This window comes from Odontesthes bonariensis, chromosome 23, assembly GCF_027942865.1.
Source record: "Odontesthes bonariensis isolate fOdoBon6 chromosome 23, fOdoBon6.hap1, whole genome shotgun sequence".
In the NCBI taxonomy this organism is placed as follows: domain Eukaryota; kingdom Metazoa; phylum Chordata; class Actinopteri; order Atheriniformes; family Atherinopsidae; genus Odontesthes; species Odontesthes bonariensis.
Genome location: NC_134528.1, coordinates 23,427,588 through 23,449,938, shown reverse-complemented (window position 1 = coordinate 23,449,938; position 22,351 = coordinate 23,427,588). Strand labels below are relative to the sequence as shown.

Genomic DNA, 22,351 nt, shown 5'->3' with positions numbered 1-22,351 from the left:
TGCCAGAGTTTTTTTTTAGCTTCGTTTTCAGAGGAAAAAACACCGTTTGTGTATAAACGAAAGGCACAAATGAAGGGAAAGGTCTTCGTTTTTCAAAATACCCGGGTATGTGTAAACGGCACCTAAGATGGCTGGAATATAATTTAGAGCAGTGTTTGTGTTACATACTCAGCTTGACTTAGGACATGTTGAGCATAGCTTTGAAACTGAGAAGAAACTAATGTTAACCAGAGGTCTGTGTGATAGAAAGTTGAGTGAGGGTGCAGTCCATGTAGATTAGCGTACGAACAGGGAGAAACAGAAAGAACTTGTTAAATGAACTCTGAAAACTGCTGTTAGTCATTTTGCGGGAAGATCCCAGACTTCCCAACAAGGTTTAGGTCTATTTTTCTTTCAAATTTGTATTATGATTACAAGAGATACTAGTTTGGTATGGGATTTTTCATGCTCAGGCCACAGCAGTATCCCCCAAGTCTTTACGCTTGGATTCACATTGTTGTGGCCTATGAGGTAACTCCAACATGTAACCTTCTCCAAAATCATAAACGATATTTCTGGTTGAGCAAAAGTACACAAAGAAAACTAATGTGACACTTACTGAGCTTTGGTTGACAGTAACATTTCTAAATTGCAAAAGAACAGGTTATCATCCAAGCACGTGCAGAAAGCTCAGTTCCAGCTTTAAGCTTAGCTAGCTGTAAAACCTCCTTAATCCAAATAAATAGTTGTTTTCGACTCTGTAAAAACGTGGGATTGCACGTTTTACATTTATATAATTTTCTACATGACTTTTGAACAGTCAAAACTTGCCATTTTCTTTTTTGTAGCCAAAAAGTTAAGCTAGGCAAATCATGTCTTTAGCTATATGCTAGTCCGTTACATTAAGGTTTTTCTTTCTTTTTGGAAGGAATAAAATATCTTTCAATTTGAAATAAAGCAACCAAATTAGTATGCTAATAATAAGCACCAAACATTTGTGAAAAGAAAGTATATATGGACAAATTATTAATTTGAAGAAAAATTATTTACATTGCTGGTGGAAGAGAGGAAAATTTTAAGAGGGTAGTGCCAACATAAACTGAAAGAAATGAAGCCGGGGACACACTTGACTCATTCAAGAACTGTGGCAATTGTTGTGATGCATTCTTTTTACAGTCTAGAATGTTTTCAACAATTTGTCTTGGACTAACACAAGTGCAAGCCTGGTCAAGTTTTCTTAGCATAACCCTTTCATTTATCAGAGCGTTTGCCAGCTAATGAGCTATTGCCACTTCCGAGCCAGTCTGGTTATTTCTGAACACAACCTACTCTTTCCTAAAAATTCTTTGCATTTGCATTAATGTTTTTAAAACGTTGTGGCTCACAAATTAAGAGCGTTACATTTAAAAAGTTTCCAAACTAGTTTTATGATATAATCAATGTTTTTTTTTTCTTTACCTTTTGAGCAAGTTATAATGTTATTATGTGAATAAAAATAAATGCTGGAATCGTTGTGCCTCAATTTGTGTGCTCCATTTTCCCATAAGAAAATACAAAGAACATGAGCTTGTCTGCTCTTCTGTATGTGTGTGTGTGTGTGTGTGTGTGTGTGTGTGTGTGTGTGTGTGTGTGTGTGTGTGTGTGTGTGTGTGTGAGTGTGTGTGCGGGTGTGTGCGTGGGGGTTTGTGTGTGTATAAATGTGGGGGAGTTGAAATCCACCTGGCAGGGCATTAAGATTCGAAAATGTCAGGGAAAATTACAGCTCACTGTTCAACAATGGAATAAACCATGAAAAATCTAAGAATGAGCATCAAGACAGAAAATGAACTCAAACAAAAGAGTATTAAGAGCAAGATGGTAAAAGGTGGTATGTTTGTTTTATCTTGCTGGGAAATAAGGAATTTTCAAGTGCTCATATTAGTTACACAGCTTTGTATAACGTCACATTGGAAAAAAAACCTTGCATTCATCAGTATAAATGTTTGTGCTGGGTACCGTCTGGAATTCTGCAGATTCAGTACAATCAGGGGACAAAGGAGAGATTTCACAGATGAATTCCAAAGGCTTTGTGCAGTGTAACAAATTACTTTGGTTGTAGGCTTTCGGCTACACACATCAGCTACATGCTGCCTGGAGAGAGCAGGGGTGGGGATGATGACACCGTTGCAAATGCGATTATGATTGGCTGGGTGGGCGGATGACCTGCTCACGCTGTCTCACTGCACGCGCTGACGACTACTACTAAACACACACGAGACAGCGACAATGGCGACGAGCCAGGGAAGTTCAAAGTAGCGTTCTCTAACTGGAAGTACCGGCACTACTTCTCACTCATGGAGATAAAAGGCAAGAATGTGTATGTAGCATGCACGCTATGCCCAGGGAAAAAAAACTTTAACCACGTCTGCCTCAAGTAACTCAAGTCTAATGAAGCACCTCACATCAACCCATGCGAATATGAAGCACTTGTTGCTTCTGCAGCTGCTAACCCAACCCCAAGCCCAAATGCAGCTAGCGTGAGCCCCAGCGAAGGAAACAGCAGTGTAGTCTGTTCTGGTCTAATGAGAACAGTTTTCAATCATCACGTCTATTCTGTCGTCAGTGTGTGTGTCTGTACACAAATCTACAGATAGCGAACAAGATCCAAGAGAAACTCAGAGGCTGGAGTAAAGTTGAACGACCTTTACTGTGGTCTTCATTCTCATGAAACAATATTTTTTTGTAAAACTGAAATGATACAAAGGGATAATTACTAATTACTGGATTGTTACTAAAATAACAATATACTCACAGAAGATGATAATGCAAATAGCTGTTAATTTAGCAGTAGCAAAATTTACATATAAATAAACCAAACATTTATGTAACAATACGCTACAGGAATCTGTGTAACAACAAAGATTAACTGAAAAAGTGAACTCAACTCACAAGCGATAATTTTCCTAGGCACAAAAGCGGGAGGAAAGGAGACGATAGCAGTAGCTGCAAGCAGGCCGCATAGCATGTAGAAACTAAGCCCTTCCTGATTCGACTGCACAGTGTCATGTGACTAAATCTACCTTTTCCAAATAAAATTTGCTTGAATAAAACAAAGTAATGAGCTACTCTTAAACGCCAGTGGGGGGAGAAAAGGCAACACAATTACAGGCAAAGCTCACATAGAACATGACAACGTCATACTGCTCATCTTCTTATGAACTCCTTTACAATCAGACTTTTTGTAGCCACGGCCGCTCGCAGCTGGTCATTAGTTAGATTGCTGAAGTTCAAAAGGCATTTCCTCGTTGTCTTAGATTTTTATTTATTTATTTTTTTTTTTTTTTTACATACTAGGAGGCCACGTCCATCTTTACTTCTAAAGTTCTATGAGGCTGCTGGTTTGAAGGCGAGGATATCCAGTCCACCAGTGGTTGTACAACCGGCAGGTTAAACCTCTATTGGCTCCCCTGCCTGGCAGACAAGATTTTTTTTCCATTTTTCTAAATTGCTCTGATAGTATAAACCATTTCCAGGTAGCTACCATTTTTCTCTATTATACACATCTTCTCTTTGTCCATTTTCCACACCACTTCTGTACCTCTCCACCGTCTATTGAAGATGTTTTCCCATTTCAGCAAATCCATCATTCACCTCTTCTTTTCCTTCTGTCTCATCTTCCACTTCATGCTCTGCAACAGGAACTGCCTCCATTTACGGGGTTGTCTGTCATTCTTGACTTCTGCCATCTTCCTACTGTTATAATTACACCTTGTACTTTGGGTGCTGCAATTATTTAAGCAAACTAATCAGCCATCCAGATCTGACTGATCAGACCGTCACCAACTAACAACATGTCAGCCTGCTGCCAAGCACGCCATCAGAAAAGATTCTCAGTCAAGCGAGTGTGTGGTTTGGTAGCGAAGATAAAATCATGCATAATGTATCGCTTTGTGCTCAGGTTACTGGTGCAAACAGAGGTTAGTATTCACCAAAAGCTCAAACTCCATCTAGGAAATCTATCAAAAGATCTATCAAATCTATCAATGAGCCAAGAGAGCATCTTTCCGTCTTCTTTGCTTCTTCCTTTCATCATTATTCTTTAGCGCTCCTCTCTGTTTACCAGAGGTCAATCCCACTTTTCTGATACAAAATGGCTGACAACACAGCAAGTGAGGTGCAGACACTCTTCCTTTTCATATGTCCTTCAGACAACTTCCCACCCACTCCATCCTAGCATGGTGTCGGGGCTCCAGGATGCTTCACTGTTGCTCACTGATGTGGGAAAAGGCTTGTGACTGAATGAGTTTGAAGGGACAGAATTTAAATGACACAGTAGTGGGGAAGAAAGTGGGACAAATGTGACAAACTGCAGGTGAATAAAGAGAAGGGGGAATATTGTCTCTTGGAATTGATCCAAAGTGGCAAAGGAGCAGAAGACATCAGGAAATCTGGAGAGATAAAGGAAAGGATCAATGAGCTGCAAAGGAAAGAGTGAAGGGAGGGACGACCTGAACGGGAACAGCATGGGGATGGCTTGCTGTCAGGCACAAAGAGAAAAGTAATGCTGTCAGGAAGTGGGAGCAGCCCCAGGAGATGTTTTCCATACTGAGCGGATTCATGAGGCTTTCAAACATTCAGGATCAACTGTTTACAATAAGTGTGTATCCAACAAAGCTGAGGAGTATTTTCAAGAAGGATGCTACCTTCTAGACCTTTTCCTGAATCTCTCTGAAAGTAGGTCGCACCAGCATTCAAAACTGTTTGGGACACTTTGGGAAGGAGAAAAAGAGAAGAAAAAAAGCGTCACTGTGTTTTTAAATAGGTTACGGTCCATTCAAATCCTCTGAAATCAACTTAGACATTAAACATATGTCCAGTTCAGAAAAAGCAGCAAGTCTCCACAGTTTAGATTTTCTGCTTTCAATCGACTGAATATTAAAATGCCGTCTTCTTGTAACAATAACACGAGGTGGTGTTGTTCCGGCTTTTTTAGACCTTTGAACACCACAGGGGTAACTTGCCTCCTATTAGCTATGTGCTCATGACACACGAGCAAGCCAACCCAAACACAAAAGGCTGTCATGGTTTTGGCTGGTTTAGCCCACATGCAGAACACACCCAGGAGACAAATATAAATGAGGAATAATGTTTATTAAATCAAACTGGCAGGAAGTCAGGAAACGGCGGCTCGGGAACAGGATGGTCACTGCGTTCGGTGAAGAGTATTACTGAAGAGTTGTAGACTTGATGATAAAATAGTGAAGCATGAAGTAGCTTACGGGTGAATGGGAAATGATCCGCCAGGGAGAGGTGAGCAAGGTCCAGAAGGAATCCTGGTGGCTGGGAGGGTGAGCAGGGTTCGGTCAAGGGAAGCAGTGTTATGCCGAAAAGTGCATGCCTGCCGAGAAATGCATCCCCTGCTGGTCCTCTGCTTTAAAGAGAGTCTGGAATGGAATGATATAACTACTTTAGAATTTGTTTACCCGATTAAATTAACAGATGTGAATTTCAAAAAGTCCAAAATTGTCTCTAAAATTAAATTAAAATAGTCAAATTTCATAGTTCTAGGTTCATTTTTGGATTATTTTATCTGGGCTACACTGAGTAAAGATTGATATTCATAGAAAATGTCTCCAACCGGCTTTCCGGCTTACTGCAAAAGTGTTAGTCACGGCCCTTACTTTGGAATATTTGTACAATAATATAATAATAGGTGAAAGAGATGCTCTAAACTGTACAATTGTCGGATTATCATAAGTGTACTGTACATGGATTATTCATCTACATGAAGAAAAAAGATAAACGAATGAAAAACCATTGTCAGCGCAATATCATCACTGTAACTTTATTGGAAAAATGTAATAATCCACACGCCTGAAACGGTTTACGCGCGCTCCCGCAAATTGGGGATGCATTTCTCGGCAGGCATGCACTTTCGGCACAACACCTGTTACACACGTACCATAGGGGTTAACACCAGAGAGTCTCTATTATGAGGAGAGGGAAAACTGGCGGCTATTTCCGGGTGGTACTGCACTCTAGGGGCGCCAACGAAGCAGTGCAGAGCAAGCCGAACTCTATGGTGGTACTATGAAATCCACCTTAGATCCAGCCATTGCTTTGGATATAATTTTTTATATTTTTTCATTTTAATTTTCCTAAAGGCAGGATAAATTATCCTTTCAAACGGCACTTGGTTTGATTTTTTAGACTCACTAGATTTGTTTAAAATACACATTTATTGTCAGTATTGCATTCCGAGTGACGTCACGCATGTGGCATCACTTTACGGCATGGTCAGTCCTAGCGCTGAGCTAGCAGAGAGGTGTTAGCTCAAATAGTTACAGATTTCAGTACAGCCCTTTTACATACTCTCTGACTAGCCTCTGGTTTAGCTTTGGTTGTTGTTAGCGGCACCAGGTTAGCACTCTGGCACAGTGGACGAGTGCCGTAAAGCAGCCGGTCGTAATCAGCCGTGCGTTCTTCAGATTCCGTTAGCTAGATGCTAGCAGATACTGACTCGCAAATGCCAGACCTGTAAGAAAACAGAAAGCTATAACTCCCAGGTTATTGTACTTTCGATATAAATCCACATCCCTCTGTCAGAAATCACAGTATTATTTTCAGGTTTCAGCCGCTAGCGGGGACATTTTTTGAGTTATTAGCGCCAGCCCTATGGAAAATGGTCATTCTGCACTCGCTCGCCAGCGCCCCCAGAGAAAATCAACTGAACTGCAGCCAAATTTTTTATAATGGGGCGAATAGGAAGTGGAACGGCTGTCTGTAAAAGGGCTGTGTTAACACTCTGACGGTGAAGTTCTTCTTCTTCTTCGGTTTTAATGGCAGCTGGCATCCTTGTAGTTGCATTTGCCGCCATCTACTGGACTCTACCTCTTACTCCTATCTAAACACCAGGTACCTCATTATGACCCTCCTCCCTTCTTTAGCCTTCCCATGCTCTACCAAGTTCCTTAAGCTCCCCCCTCCCTTACCTATTCCTTCCCTCAACCTTCTCCTCTCCCTCTTATACCTAGGACATTCTAATAGTACATGTTCTACTGTTTCTCTTCCCCCACAACTACACTGACCTGTTGCATGTTTGCCCATTATACTAAGAGTGCTATTTAACCCACTATGACCTATCCTAATTCTACTCATGATTACTTGTTCTGTCCTTGTTTGCCCATAACACCCTCCTTCCCCTACTGTACTCTGTAGTTTGTATAAATGTCTCCCCTTTCCCTGATTCTTCCAATACTGATTCCACTGTTTATTCATTTCCTGACGGTGAAGTGCTGGCAGCCGACTCCCTTTAAGCCCCCCCTGATGAGTGTAGATTGGGAACACCTGTCAGCGGTGCCACCGGGTTCCCTAAATGCACCTCGAGGACAGTATTAGGGAAATAATACATGACAGAAGTTGAGCATTTGCAAATTTATAGATGATCTTCCTGCTTTCAATCAAGAAAACAACGAAATTCTGCAGAACAGCTCCGTTCGTTTTTTCACCAATATAACAGCATTTCTGCAAAGCTTTGTTTTCCCAGTCCACGCTACAACAGTGAGTTGCATACACGAACAGATTGAAGACGAGGTTTTCGAATTTTACACAGTAGCGGTTTTAAATCATTTTCATCTGAGCACATTTTACTGTCATTTGAGACGAAGTGGAAGGCACCAATATCTCTCTGTAACTGCCTTCTTAGTAACCTAGGCTGTCAAGCTGCTTCAGAAGGAGCAAAAGTTGATGAGTAATGTTCTGTCTCCTGGCACATAGCCGTGGGAACTAGGGGTGCAGGGGGTGCGGCTGCACCCCCTGCTGAATGTGCATTGCGAGATGGTGGGGAGCTAACAAAAATATATTTCATGAAAACCTATTGTACAGTCTCCTCCGATCGGGATTTGAACACGCGTCTCAAAACACAAACGTACCGACTCAAGCAACGGAAGCATGTCTCTTACCAAATGAGCCACTGCTCCGGTCTACCGATACAAAGTTGCTATTGAAATCTGTAGCTACTCCGTAATGCGAGACAGCATGGTTTACTTATGTAGCCTATGCTTAGACTCGACTGTTCTCTGCTAGTTTGCATCCATTACAAATGCATCGATAAACATAATAAAATAGTAAAAAAAAAAAAGGTTAAACAAAAATAAAGTTAAGACTCAGGACTCGCGTGCCGCACGCGAGTAGGCTCCTGCGTGTAGGCTCATTCCATGAGGAGACTGAGAATGAGACGTGGTTTATGATATTATGGCACCTCTGGTTTAATGTCCACTGTCTGTCTGTCTGTGCTCGTCATCCACAGAGACCCTCGATGGAGGTGTGGCCAACAAGTTCAGCCCAGCAACATTCTGTTCTCTATATAGCCGAATTTTTTTTAAATGCTGTTAAAGGCGGGGTAGGGGATCTTTTTCTGGAACATTTTTTTACATATTGCTTTAAATACTCTTCACACCCCCATTGCAACCAATTAGTTAAAAGTTTTGACACAAATATGAAAAGTTTTAGTGGCCTCTAGAACGTACAATCTACGAAAAACAGTATCCAATCATTGTGAACGGACCGTTCACAATGATTGGATACTGATGCCGTCTATCAAACTGCAATCTGCTCCTCCCTCCCCCTCCTCCCCCCTGTGCGCGTACCCTGCTCCGTGAACGAATTACGCGTCCAGAAGCTTGGCAGGAAGCTAAACTAGAGCCAGCTTGGCTAGCACCTAGCATTATTAAACGTATAGTTAGTATAAACTAAATACTAAATACTAAATACGGCAACGATCGATGCTTGCTGTTAGAACAGCGCTCGTGCACCTTCGTGCTCGTGCGCATTCATGTACTCTAGAGGCGTGCCTTCGGGGGGAAAGTGAAGAAAAGGGTTGGGACTTTTTACCTGTGTATTTTCAAAATGCAGCTTCGCTGGACTCAAAATCCAGGATCTCCTCCCCTACCTTTAAGTCAGCTGCCGCCGAGCAGTAATGTACGCATTGTTATTTTTTTGAGTTTTGAGTTATTTTCGACGATGCTGTTATTGCAGCTACCTCCGCGCAGCATGTAGTTAATTCTTAATTAGTTCTGTTAGTGATTACTTTCGACTGATGCTGTGTGAGCTGACGTGGGACACATCACACACATGAGTTCAGTAGGCCTAATGTATAGGCTACCCTTGTTGCCATGAATTTTTAGTGCTTTAATAAAATGCAATATTTTACCAGTTGATGAGGCTGCATACTTTTTTTTGGAATGGTATGGGTGTTTGCGTTGACCATAACGAGGGCGAAAAAGCCGCCACTGACCTAAACTGTGTGTTCAGGACACGATTAAACACAATGTAACAACAGGAACTTAAACAACGTTCTAATATAATTAAAGCTCGCAACAATGTTGCAAAATATGCGCCCTTTACACACGAGTACGAATAGAGTTCCAGGGTCAGATTGCTGGAAAGGCTCCGTTTTTTGCTCATTAAAATATTTCATTGAAGGAAATATATACAGCTATTTATTGTATTTACATAATATTCTACAAGTTTGAGAACCCCGCCCCTTTTTTTTTTCTTTTTTTTTTTTAAACCGCACCCCCTGTTAAAAACTACTTCCCACGGCCCTGTCCTGGCATGTTAATTCAATAGCTTGAGGAGTCTGCCAACAATCAGGCTGCTCACACCAAACCTTCGGGAGAAAATACACACACACACACAGTGTCTCATGTGTGTGTGTTGCACAAAAACCCACAAACACCAGAATTTAATCTCCTCCGCATGATATTTTCCAAAACCGTGTAGATGTTACACCAGTGTTTAGAGTAGAACTGCTGCCGTCCGTACGTCTGTCTTCTGTGTAACTAAACGGCTGGTTTAGGCTTGAACAGTAATTGCAGCCTACATGCAGGATAATAAAAAAATCTGTGGAAACCAGATTCTAAATCTGTGGAAAGCAAGACAAAAAAAAAAAAAAACTATCATGGCTGCAGCAGAAACAACACTGAACCCGTTGCTAACCTCCTTCACTGCATGAGCAAATCAATCATTAACAGTGCGCTGGACTTACAGCCATATTCATCCACACACTATGTTCCGTACAGATTCCCCAACTTTTCTCTGAAACAAACAGTTTTTCTGTGACTTTTTAGTGTTACTTTTGAGCTAGAAAACAGATTAAATAAGTAAAATAATAAATTGTGCGTGTGTGTTTCGTTTCTTAGCTGGCGGTGAGACAACTTTACAGTTAGAGAGCAGAGGAGTTGGATGCCGTGTTTCCACAAACAAAAACAGACGGTACAGTCAAATAGTCGCAGAAATGGCCTCCTATTGTCTTTTCCAAACTTTCTGTTCTTGAACTCGTTGGAAAACATATTCAGATTAAGGAAAATAGTTTTTAAAAAGAACAATTCTAAAAGGTGAATCATAGTGTTGTCATAGGCTGCTTACACTCACCCACACGAATCACTGCAGCTGGATTAAAAATAATCGAGCATCATTATTAAAAGTTATAGCCTCAAGGAATTGTGGGACAGAATTATCTCTTCTCTTTTAAAAACGATGGTCCTGTGTGTCTTATGTCAAAGGAGATCTTAAAGGAAGCTTTGGAGCTTTTCATGGCTGCTACTCAAAAACTTACGGGGTATATTGCCTCTCACTTAGGAAAGAAGACTTTTCTAAGCAACTATTCGACCGGACCCATAGATTCCATTAAAAGCTGGGCCTCTCCCAACTTTCCTCATCAACCACCTGGTTCCTTCACTGATGCAGTCCTCTCCTTGCCTGATGCTTGTAGGTTAATTTCAGCTGTAGTGAAGTTAATCACTTCAGCACTCTCACCTCCTTTAGCCTCTAGGAATACCTGGGAAAGTGAAATTGGTACTACACATGGCAGAGAGCCATGAGCAGTGTCAGTTCTACTGCATTCTGCTCTAGTCCGACACGGATTCGGTTTAGGGTCTTCTATATGACACATCTCTCTCAACAAACTATTTAACACGGGGTATGTTTGTGGCAGATGTTCTTTATCCCCCGCCGATCACATGCACATGTTCTTTTCTCGTCCCAAATTGTATCATTTTGGTCCTCCTTCTACGATACACGTTCAAAAGTCTTCAATAGACTTTATTCCTCAAGAATGAATCAGTTTCACTAACAAGAAAAACAGTATTATAGCTTTTGCCTCCCTTGTAGCTCACAGACTGGCAGACTGGTTCGTATTTTACTCCACTGGAAGCATCGGAGGCCCCCCTATACCTATTCTTGGCAGGTAGACCTAATGTCTTTTATTCATTTCGAGAAAATAAAGTACAGTATTAGGGGCTGCTCTGAAAAGTTTAGTAGAGTTTGGGATCCCATTCTCTCTTATGTTAATGCATTGCCCTCTTTGGATGATTAACACAACCCACTGAGTCATGTATCTGAGCAATTAGAATTATTATCATGACATAGGATATGCAATTGTTTGTGCGGGCCTAGATGCAACATACACAGATTTTCAGTTTATTCTCTTCCCATGTGTCACACCCAGGGAACGGAGGACGCTGGAGCAGGAGTTGTAATTCCAAAGCTTTTATTGTGAGGACAGATGTTTAACAAGTTCCTCCAGAGAGAAACAAATCAGGCTATAGAATATTATAATAATAATATACTTTTCCAAAATGGAAAAGTATATCTATAGAAATTATCAAAACTCAAAATCACTCCACTAAACGGAGGAACAAACAAGGAACTATGAAACGTTACGGTAAACTAAAGATCACTCCAGCTGCGGAGGAAAAACAAAACTCCTTTCCTTTAAAAACGGAGGAACTACACTATGAGAAAGATTACAAACAAAATTAACTATAAACAAAGCTATCACTGTATCTCTTACAGGATTTAATTATCAAATTTAACATGAAAACAAAAAACTCTCGTTCGAGGATAAATACCAACTGGTAAACTTGAGAATCGAGGCTTGTACAGCCCTCATGTTGGGGGGCTGAGAAAGTTAGCGTACATACTATTTCTCAGTGTGTTATAATCTTGTAACTTGAGCAACGAAATATCTTTGTCATGATTTCTCTATATCGACTGCCTAATAAAGATACATGGGGTTAAAAAAAAAAAAAAGCTGGGCCTCTTATGATGGCTGCGGCTGGCGTGAACATATAGAGGCTGACAGGGGGGTTGGAGGGAAAAGGAGTGAACCTATCATTACAATGTACACACCAAAGATAAAAGAGTTCAGTTTATACCATCTTTAACTCATCAGTTCAGTTACATGACCATGCTCTTTCAGACATTTTGTTGTTCGTGATTACGTGTATGTCAAATGCACATTTCATTCCAGCATTCTAAACCACTTCGGATCGGCCCAGTAAGCTGTTCCCGTATAGTAAACATATTTCATAAGAACTGCATAAAAAAGGAGGCTTTTTATTCTATTCACAAAAGATTTTCATTTGATATCCTGTGTGGTAACAGATTGTGGCGCTAATAGGTCGTTAGCCTCTTGGCTACTTTATTTATCCAACCTTTTGACACACAACGAAGTCCACAAAAGTTATACTTCTTAACGCACCTCAGAGAAACCCCAGAGGCGGGGTAAAAAAATGTTTTAAAAAAGATGACAGAATTTTGCTCACATATATAAATTTTATGAGATTCCCTTCGGAAAGAAAGGACACAATTTCTCCAGAGAACCAATCTAATTCCCCTCTTAAAACTTCAGTGGCCAGTTCAAAGGTATTTGATGATGATGGTATCTGTAGATTATTCTGCGATGTGCCTTTAGCACAGGCAAGTTCAAAATATCCATTTACTGACAGCGTTGGCCTAATCTCCTCTGTTATACGTATGTACTGTCTGTCTGTATGTATTTATTAACACATCAAAAACTAATTTATTTCCTAAAAGATCAGGATATGATATCCAACCATCAGGGTACTCAAAGCAGGGAAAACTTAATCCCTTTCATCTTGCCTGTGTGGAACCTGTGCTGCTGATTACCCATCTATGGAGGATTATGGCCATTTTGCTACACATTTCAGTGCACTAAAACCTCCTGCAGACCTCCCAAAGCAGCTGAGGAACCGCAATTACAATTTCAAATACAGCTGCAGTAACAAAATCTCATGTCTTTCTTTCAAAGTTTTGGTAAAGTTTTGGTAACTACAGGCTTTTATAGAAAAAGCCTGTAGTTACAGGGTTATTACCACTAATGAACTAATATTTAGAACATCCATCAATTAGTGCAGGTCAAATACGACTGTCTAAGTCTTGAGTCGGAAAAAGCCTTTCTGTCAATCTGAAAGAAAATTGAGCTGATTTGTACCTGCGCGTGGTTCCACAGTTCGGGTGCCATTTTCGTCCATGAAGACGAATCTTCCTCCAGTGAAGTCTGAGCCGTAGTCAGACAGGTACAGGAGGGAGGTGTAGTCAAAGGAGCCATAAGTCACCTGGCAGACTGTGAGAAAGAAAAACAACATGAGGAATGAACTGAAATCAAACAGCAAGCCCCGAATGGCTGAGCAATACAACCCTTGGTATAATGTAGGGTGGAAGGCGCTGACTGTGTGCAAAAGACGGAACTAGCTGCAACCACCCTGATGTAACGAAATGATATGTGGACACAGGACAGCCATTTTGGAACATCATCTTTGTCATTCTGGCAGTCTCCATTGTTTCCTCTAACCCTGATGAACAAAGTTAGATGTGGCAGAGAGAATGTAGACACGATGCAGACTCATGTAGTAGCAACTTGTCAGTCACAAGGGGGCGCCAGTTCCTTTCTACCCTGATGCATTGTCTCTTTTACTCTTTGGGACCAGAATTAGCTAAATGTTCCCCATTTATTGAGAATTACATGAAGTTAGTAATTACAGCCATAAACCTATTAGTAAAGTGCTTAATGGGTTAACTATTTGAATCGAACTTTCTTTTGTAACCATAAGAGTCACCTCCTGCTGGCCATTATGGTGTTTTCAGAACAAACGTGAAGTGAACTACGTGGATGGCGTGATTACATAAATAGTCAAAGAGAAAACGGAGACAGACTCAGTTTTCTTGTTTAGCGGACATAAATACCTCTCCTTTGCGCAAGTTAGAAATCTTCCAACTTGAATAAACAATTCCAACAAGTCCTTCAACTCAAATGGTCACTGAAGTAGTCTGTTCACATCCTTTAATCCATTGTTTCTCAATTCCAGTCCTCGGAACCCACTGCCCTGCATGTTTTCGATGTTTCCCTCCTCCACCACACCTGATTCAAACGATCAACTCGTCATCAAGCTCTGCAGTGGCCTGATCAGGAGCAATTCATTTGAATCAGGTGTGCTGGAGGAAGTAAACATCTAAACCATTCATGGCAGTGAGTCCCGAGGACCGGAATTGAGAAACACTGCTTTAATCCATACCAATATGAAAAATACCCTTCATAACGATATCATGGAAAGTAACAACCCCACAGGTGGCAAAAGGCGAATATAACTCATATGAGCACTTCCATATCTGAGCTTGCATAAGTCTTTCATTTAAGATGCCCCTATAGGTCATAAGGAGGAAGTGAGGGGGGTGGATGGCGCAATTAAGCATAGCGCTTTCAAAGATGGGCCTTTGTGTGATATGAGATCAACACCAACGTATCTTCATAACACCACAGCTTATCAAAATACATTACTTCTTGGGTAGGTTTAGACAATACTGTTACTTTGTTGGGGTTAGAAAATGATCACGGTTAGGGTCAAAATACATTCTTTTACAACATGACCAACACCCTAATGGACGCCCTTTTATCGGTTGTCTATGTTACATTTAAACACAACACGCTGACTTTGTTATTTCCTGGTTGGTTTTTGTCAACAACATCAGTTGTTTAGGGCTAAAACGCAACAAAAATCTTTCCACGATACAATGGCCATCGCCATTTCTACCCTTCACATGCCCACTAGGATAGATGGATGCATTATTCTCCGAATAGTTACCTACTGCATCTGTCCTTCACGAACAAACGTTCCATGGGCGTGTTTTAGGGACAGTCCCAACTATTCGTGCAGTTCATTAGCATTGAGATTCCTCATCAGGAGCGATAATCAATAATGGATTGGATGGAGCTATGTATCTTCCAAGTAAGTTAGGAAAATGGGCATCTCTCACTCGATTTTTTGCGTTTTCAGGATTTGTACAGCAGGTACGAAGCAGCAGCAGAAAAAAATCTCCCGGATTGCAAAGGTGTATGATATTTAAGGAAGGAATAACTTTTCCACGATAGACATATGAAACCTTGTCGATATACTTTTCGATAGATTACACTCTTCCATCTTTTGACAGACAATAGGGTTAGGGTTATTTATCTGAAACAGTTTTATAGTGTTCAAGACAGAAAATAAATATCAAATTAAAAATTAACCTTCTGATATCTTCAAATCTCAATTAAGAGTAATAGGGAACATTTAAAATTCACAAAATAGTGATTTGTTTTATATTGTGATATATATCGATATTGACCTATATAAAAAATAGGGCTGGGTAACGATTAAAATTTTTAGTCTAATTAATCACATGATTTTCCTGATTAAATACGATTAATCGCATTTGTACGCAAAATGAATTCAAAAGTAGTATATAGCTTTTAGCATTTAGTTTTATTTTAAATGTACTGCCATATGAATGAAAGTGCCATTACATTTGTTGTGCAAAAACACTTTTAACATCAGTATTTTTATGTAGTTTTTATGTAGAAGCCTCGCTCCACTGTCTGTTTCCTTGAATGACTTGCTGCTATCAGTTGTGTGTTTTGCCTTTAAGTGATATTTTAGACTGGAACTACTACGCTGAGAAGACAATTCAACTTGGCAGTGTTTACAGATGACTTTGGTTCTGCTGACAGGAAGAACTTTAAAATGAAAATGGCCGAGAAAAAGTTCTGTACCCTTCTCCATGTTTGGGGGATCCGCCGATTACTTTCTTTTCCGGTTCCGCAGCAGACTTTCACAAAATAAAAGCCTGTGAGCAACAGACTTTTACAATAATAAAATAAACAGGGGTAGTCCGTGGCATAGTGGGTTGAGCAGGTGCCCTGTGTACAAGAGGCTAAAGTCCTCGCTGCAGCTGGCCCTGGTTTGAGTCCGGCATTGGACGGCCCTTTGATGCGTGTCGTTTCCCCTCTCTCTGCCCCCTGCTTCCTGAACTTTCCTATCCATTAAAGGCACAAAAGCTCCCCCCCGCGTTAATGTGCGGTAAAATATTTATCGGCATTAAATAAAATAACGAGTTAACTCGCCCAGCCCTAAAAAAAAAAATCGTGATATGACTTTTTCCCCATATCACCCAGCCCTACCTGGAGGCTGTTTTAATCTTTTGTACAGAGAATTAATTAATCAAATACACTAATTTGATGGTAATGGATCAGCCAAAGAGCCATTACATAGATTTCTTTTTGATTAACTGCCCAGCTCATGTGTTAAGTTGATGTGAAATATTCGCTGATACAACTACTTAAAGGCGGGGTAGGGGATCTTTTTCTGGAACATTTTTTTACATATTGCTTGAAATACTCTTCAAACCCCCATTGCAACCAATTAATTAAAAGTTTTGACACAAATATGAAAAGTTTTAGTGGCCTCTAGAACGTACAATCTAGGAAAAACAGTATCCAATCATTGTGAACGGACCGTTCACAATGATTGGATTCTGATGTGTCTATCAAACTGCAATCTGCTCCTCCCTCCCCCTCCTTCCCCCTGTGCGAGTACCCTGCTCCGTGAACGTCCAGAAGCTTGGCAGGAAGCTAAACTAGAGCCAGCTTGGCTAGCACCTAGCATTATTAAACTTATAGTTAGCATAAACTAAATACTAAATACTAAATACGGCAACGATCGATGCTTGCTGTCAGAACAGCGCTCGTGCACCTTCGTGCTCGTGCGCGTTCATGTACTCTAGAGGCGTGGCTTCGGGGGGAAAGTGAAGAAAAGGGTTGGGACTTTTTACCTGTGTATTTTCAAAATGCAGCTTCGCTGGACTCAAAATCCAGGATCTCCTACCCTACCTTTAACCGTGGCTCCTTCAAACTGTGATTCATTTGCAATCTATGTGTTTACGTAAATCTTACCTAACACCAATTTCAAAACCAACACAAATCTGCAATGAGATTTCACAAGGTAAACACGAGTAGCCGAAAAACCTAATTGCAGGTAAACTGGATCACGTTACACAGCATGTCCCCGAACAGCCTTGTTCATGCCGTAAAGCCCCTAACATAAAAACCGTATCGGCATGGAGGCAGCAGCAGCTCAGAGCATAGGAAGTGTTCCGGTGCAGAACTGAACGGAACATTAGCCACCGTTTCAAAGCTCTCAGGAGCCCATACACACTCATCAGAGATGAAAATGTAAGACGACAGAGAGGAAGCAGAAAATCCACATCTGGGTTGGCTACATTAGAAAAGTGCTTGTTGTGTAAGATGTGCATGTGACATGTATGAGGAATGACAACTGCTGCTGAAACACTTTCTGTGAGCAGTCCCATGTGCAACTCGCCTACGTATACATTGCGAATTTAACACATTATAGCCCTCTATGGCTTTATTTACAGTGAAGTAATTCAGCTGCATTTTTGTGGCCACTGTTAACCATCCTTGTTAAAAAGAGTAATACTTTTTCTCTCCCTCTCCCCAGAGGTTACACAATGCTGCCTGCTGAAATCTTCTTTATCAAACCGTTGGGATTAATTAAATATGCATGTTTATTTTAAAAAGAAATGTAGCTGCAGAACTAACAAAGTCTCAGGAGTAAAGGTGCTATTAAAACGGCTTTGAAGGAGCCCTGCCTTGTGATGCAGCAAAATTCGATGACACATTGTGAACTGTGGTCAGTTTATGCAGTACAATCTCCAGCAGTTCGAACAGGAAATGCACATAAAAACAGCACATAGCCCAAATGAAAGATCAAAGAAACCACTAGACCTTTCAAAGACTGTCATTTTAGAGTCTCAGTTGAAAAATCTTACTTGAATATACCTCAAAGAAACAACAAAGTGGGGTGCTGAGAGTTCCAGGAAACAATTTCAAACTGAAGAATTTCACAGAGCACTAAGTGTTAGAAGCTGAAATATAAGAACATAAATAGGAAAAAATAAATGAACGATTTCACTTTTATTTTGATCTCTAGTTTGTCAACTGTGTGAGAAAACAATATTTCTCAATGACAGATCGGGAATATTAAAAGATGCAAGGAATCTTGAGGAACCTCAGTGTATAAAGGCCAAATATACGAGCCTAAAGTTGACACCGATGATCTTCGAATCCTCGGATGAAACTGCATAAAGTCCCATCATTCATCAATAGCTCATATTGTTACTCAGAATTGGATTACTGTGGGGAGCCCCTGTCAAGCACTACATTATAGTCACTTAAAACATTACTGTGCAAAGAAAGCTGGTCTTGCGTCAATTTCTCTGGGCTCAGAGGATCCTGGGATGGACTATTGCACAAAGGAAATGTGTACCACAGTCAGACCAATCAGCATTCCAGATTATTTTTGGAAGAAATGCACTGCAATCAGTAACAAGGCTGTGTAATGGTATGGGGTTCCATCAGAGCTCTCAGCAAAGTTAATTTACAATTCTGTGAAGGCAACATTAACGCAGAGATTTCAAACACATCCAACATTCAGTCGCCTTGTAGTTGATTAGCAGCTTAATGTCATCACATGTATTAGCCAATCACAGTGTAGCTACAATTTGATGTTGGGCATGTAGTGTGCTGTGTGTTTGTAAAATCATTTTGGGTGAAATCAGCAGATTTCTGCAGCTGGTAAAAAGGTTAATGACAAACTGGTCTGAAACACTAAAAACAAAGCTCTTCCTGTGGGACATATCAACATATTCAAGTAAATAAAGAAACGTGTTCTCCAGCTAGCTGCTGAATTTGTTTACGTTGGAGAAATCCTGAACAAATAATTAACAGCTATACCACAAGAGTTTTGTATGAAAATACTGTAAATGGATACATTGGAGGAACCAACTCTTAAAATTGGTTTCATGTCAGCAGTAATTTAGTTTACCACCGAACCTAAACACAAAGACAAGGCATGGTCAGATGTAAATACCACATAATATCACATGTGACCTCAGTGTCTGCAATAGTAATTCAGTTTCATTACATCACCAGGTCTACTCCTGTTGCACATGAGATGCAACACATTCCAGGCTGTCACACTTCAACTGTTGCTATGACACCATATCAGCCATAAGATCGATGGGAAGAGAATCCACCACCAAAGCCGTCAGAGGCTATTTACATGTAAATTAGGGCTGTGTTAGGCAATTAGCCCCAAAATGGTGGCCAGGACAGATGGGGAGGCAGAGAGGCTCTTTACCGATTCAATGTTTCCTGCCGTCGAGGGCCAGTGGGTGAGGATATTAATGTCTGTCAAACCAGTATGAAATGTCCGAAAACACAAAGGAAGAGGAGAAGCCAAAAAATATAAAAGGTCCAATACATGACAATCTTTTCCCACGCGCTCCACTATCTCATTGAACTCTAGATGACTAGAGATGAAAATTGAGACTGATGCTTCCACAGTTTGAGTAGAGATGCAAAAAGTCACAGACATTTTTCCTGGTTTAAAAAAAACCTCAACCTGTTATCTCAGCCTTAGATCAACAGATGCCTTCTAATTATAGTCATTATATGATCAGGAACGACTCTGATTAAAGCTGCCCTTTACGTATGAAGAATGTCCCGTGTATGACGTGAACCGGTTCATAACACAACAAATGCATGTCCAACAGAAAAAGATGCTGCCTAAAGGGGAAATGCCAATTACAGTCATGTGAAACAGAAAGTACAAGACAAAGTTTTATGCATCAGGACATTTTAGAAATATAATCTGGTCCTTAATACGTCTTCAAAATTGACAAATACGACCTCAGAAGAACAACACATGACAGATTACATACAGTATCATATCTAATATATATTCCATATTGTAAGACAGTGTCATTTATTTAATCTGAACGAGGCAAAACACAGAAGAAGTGCGTGAAAAACTACCATCATCCCAATATTTAGTAGCTTGTAGAACCACCTTCAACTCAATCAACTTAAATAACTGTTTTCAGTATGATGACAAAAGTCTCTCATTGCTTTGGAGGCATTTTGATCAACTTCTCTTTACAATGCTTCAGTTTCGCTTCAGTTCATTGAGGTTTGTGGACATTTGTTTATAGCTCTCCAAAGGTTCCAAGTTTCAGCCAAGCTTCATCTGTCAGACAGATGGTCTCGCGCTTTCCTCGAGAGGAGTTTGTGGCTTGTGGTTGTCCAGGTCCTGTGGCTGTAGAACAAGCCCAAATCATCAGCCCTCCACCACCGTGCTTGACAGTTAGTATGAGGCGATTGAGCTGAAATGCTGTGTTTGGTTTTCTCCAAACGTGCTGCTGTGCATTATGCCAAACCATCTCAACTTTGGTCTCATCTGTCCAAAGGACATTGGGCCTCATGCAACAACCGTTCGTACGAACAGATTTGTTCTTAAAGGCTGAGTTATACTTCTTTTAACTGCCCTTGCGCTTGCGTCTTGTGCGTATGTTAATGGCTCGAGACGTTTATACTTCATTTTGCTTTGTCGTCGGTTGCGTGTGCTGCGTGGCGATTCACCGCCAGGACAGTAGGTGGAGTAGCGGGTTTTTTCAATGACAAGCCTACTATGATGAAAGCAAATTCACCGCCAGGACCTCTTCGAGTGGATTCATGCTTCTTCTTCTTGTAAATAGCCGGTATTTTGTCAAATTTTCAACACCTTGGGGGTCTAAACGACTACTTTCTCGCCTGAAAATGTTTCAAATGTTGCAAAAGTTATATATTTACAGAGTTTATAGCTTAAGGGAAATCAGCTTTTCAGGTTGGCTGATTTGGGCTCGGGCAGGAGTGAAGTGCACTGTGTGTAAACACTCTGTATACTGTCAGATCGATGAGTATGCCATTTTCAAGTAGTAGGCGGTTTGAACACAGCCAGTGGCTTGTGCTTGCGTCTTGCGTAAAGTTTAGAAAATTGAGGTGACACACGCAAGCACGCAAGGGGGGGCTTGCAACCGCGCAAGGGCTTGCGTTGCGTCTTGCGTCTTGCGTTGCGTCTTGCGTTACCGACTATAAACCAGGCTTCAGTCGTGCGTACGAGTGATTTAAGAGAATTTGCGCATTTACCAATTTTTTCGTATTTTACGTTTTCTTTCAGGTACGAACAGAATTTACGAGACCTGTTGTAGGAGTTTTGTAAAATAGTCCGCTGTTATTCGAATCAAGTTTGCTTGACTAATGGATTGTACATTTAGTTACTTTGAAGCAAACATAAATAAATATATACATTATACCCCATAATTATGCTGACATTATTCTGTTTGACTTAAATTATGCACAAATCGAAAAGGTTAATTTGACTCTGTTTATAACAAGGTCAATGGGAAAAGTAACCAGCAGCTGACTTGTTCCTTTTGGATGCCTTAGCGCTTCGGGCTCTTGGAAGAGACTGTGTAGATATCCTTGTGGAGACAGACGAATGGCTGACATCGCGATTTAGACTGCCAAGGACTGTGCTGCTGCAAATATGCAGCTTGCTAGAGCCACAACTCCAGAGAGAAACACACCGATCAAACCCATTTCCACCCAGCAATAGACTGCACACATACACGCATCAAAGCACCCGTGCTGTTGTGGAGCACACTATTGGTGAGCTGAAGGCCAGGTGGGTGTGTCTCGATACAGCGGGAGGCAAACTGCTCTATAGCCCAGAGAAATCTGGCATGCTGCGTTTTGCACAATATTGCCATGAACGAGAGTCTCCCACTGCCTGAAACAGCCCAGGCAGACCAGAAGGTGTGGTGCCAGAAGACCCCCCTCATGGACCACCCCATCAAAGTGGCATCATGATGAGGCAACAATTGATTGCACGGTTGCAGTCATCGAGCGCATTTTTAAGCCATTTTCATATCAAACCATTTCTTCTTTATTTCTGTGACATTGCCTGAAGCGTAGCCTTATATGGTCTCATTTTGGGCGTGGAGTATGCAAATTTACTATCCTCGTGCACGTGCACTTAGATACGCACGGGTGGCATTCATCATTTACGCAGGTCATTTACACACTTTTTCCAAAGTCAAGAGCGTTTGTTGAATCTGACGTGGCGTGTTCGTCCGAGACCTTCGTAAAAAAAAAAGTGAGAGAAATTTAGAATAAAAATACAAAAATGCACTTGCATGAGACCCATTGTTCCAGAAGTCTTGTGGTTTGTTCAGATGCAGCTTTGCAAACCTAAGCTGTGCTGCCATGTTCTTTTTAGAGAGAAGAGGCTTTCTCCTGCAACCCTTCCAAACAAGCCATACTTTTTCTAACTGTACTGTCATAAACTTTAACATTTAACATCCTAACTGAGGCCCG

The 22,351-nt window shown here is 40.9% G+C and overlaps 1 protein-coding gene across 1 annotated transcript in view; it reads right to left on the bottom strand.

The window, feature by feature from the left end:
* LOC142373734 (2-oxoglutarate and iron-dependent oxygenase domain-containing protein 3-like) overlaps positions 1-22,351 on the bottom strand; it is a 40,379-nt gene that overhangs the window by 1,762 nt on the left and 16,266 nt on the right. Inside the window, exon 8 of the mRNA XM_075457110.1 lies at positions 13,256-13,387. Coding sequence (XP_075313225.1) covers positions 13,256-13,387 — 132 coding nt within the window. The remainder of the gene's footprint in view (positions 1-13,255; positions 13,388-22,351) is intronic.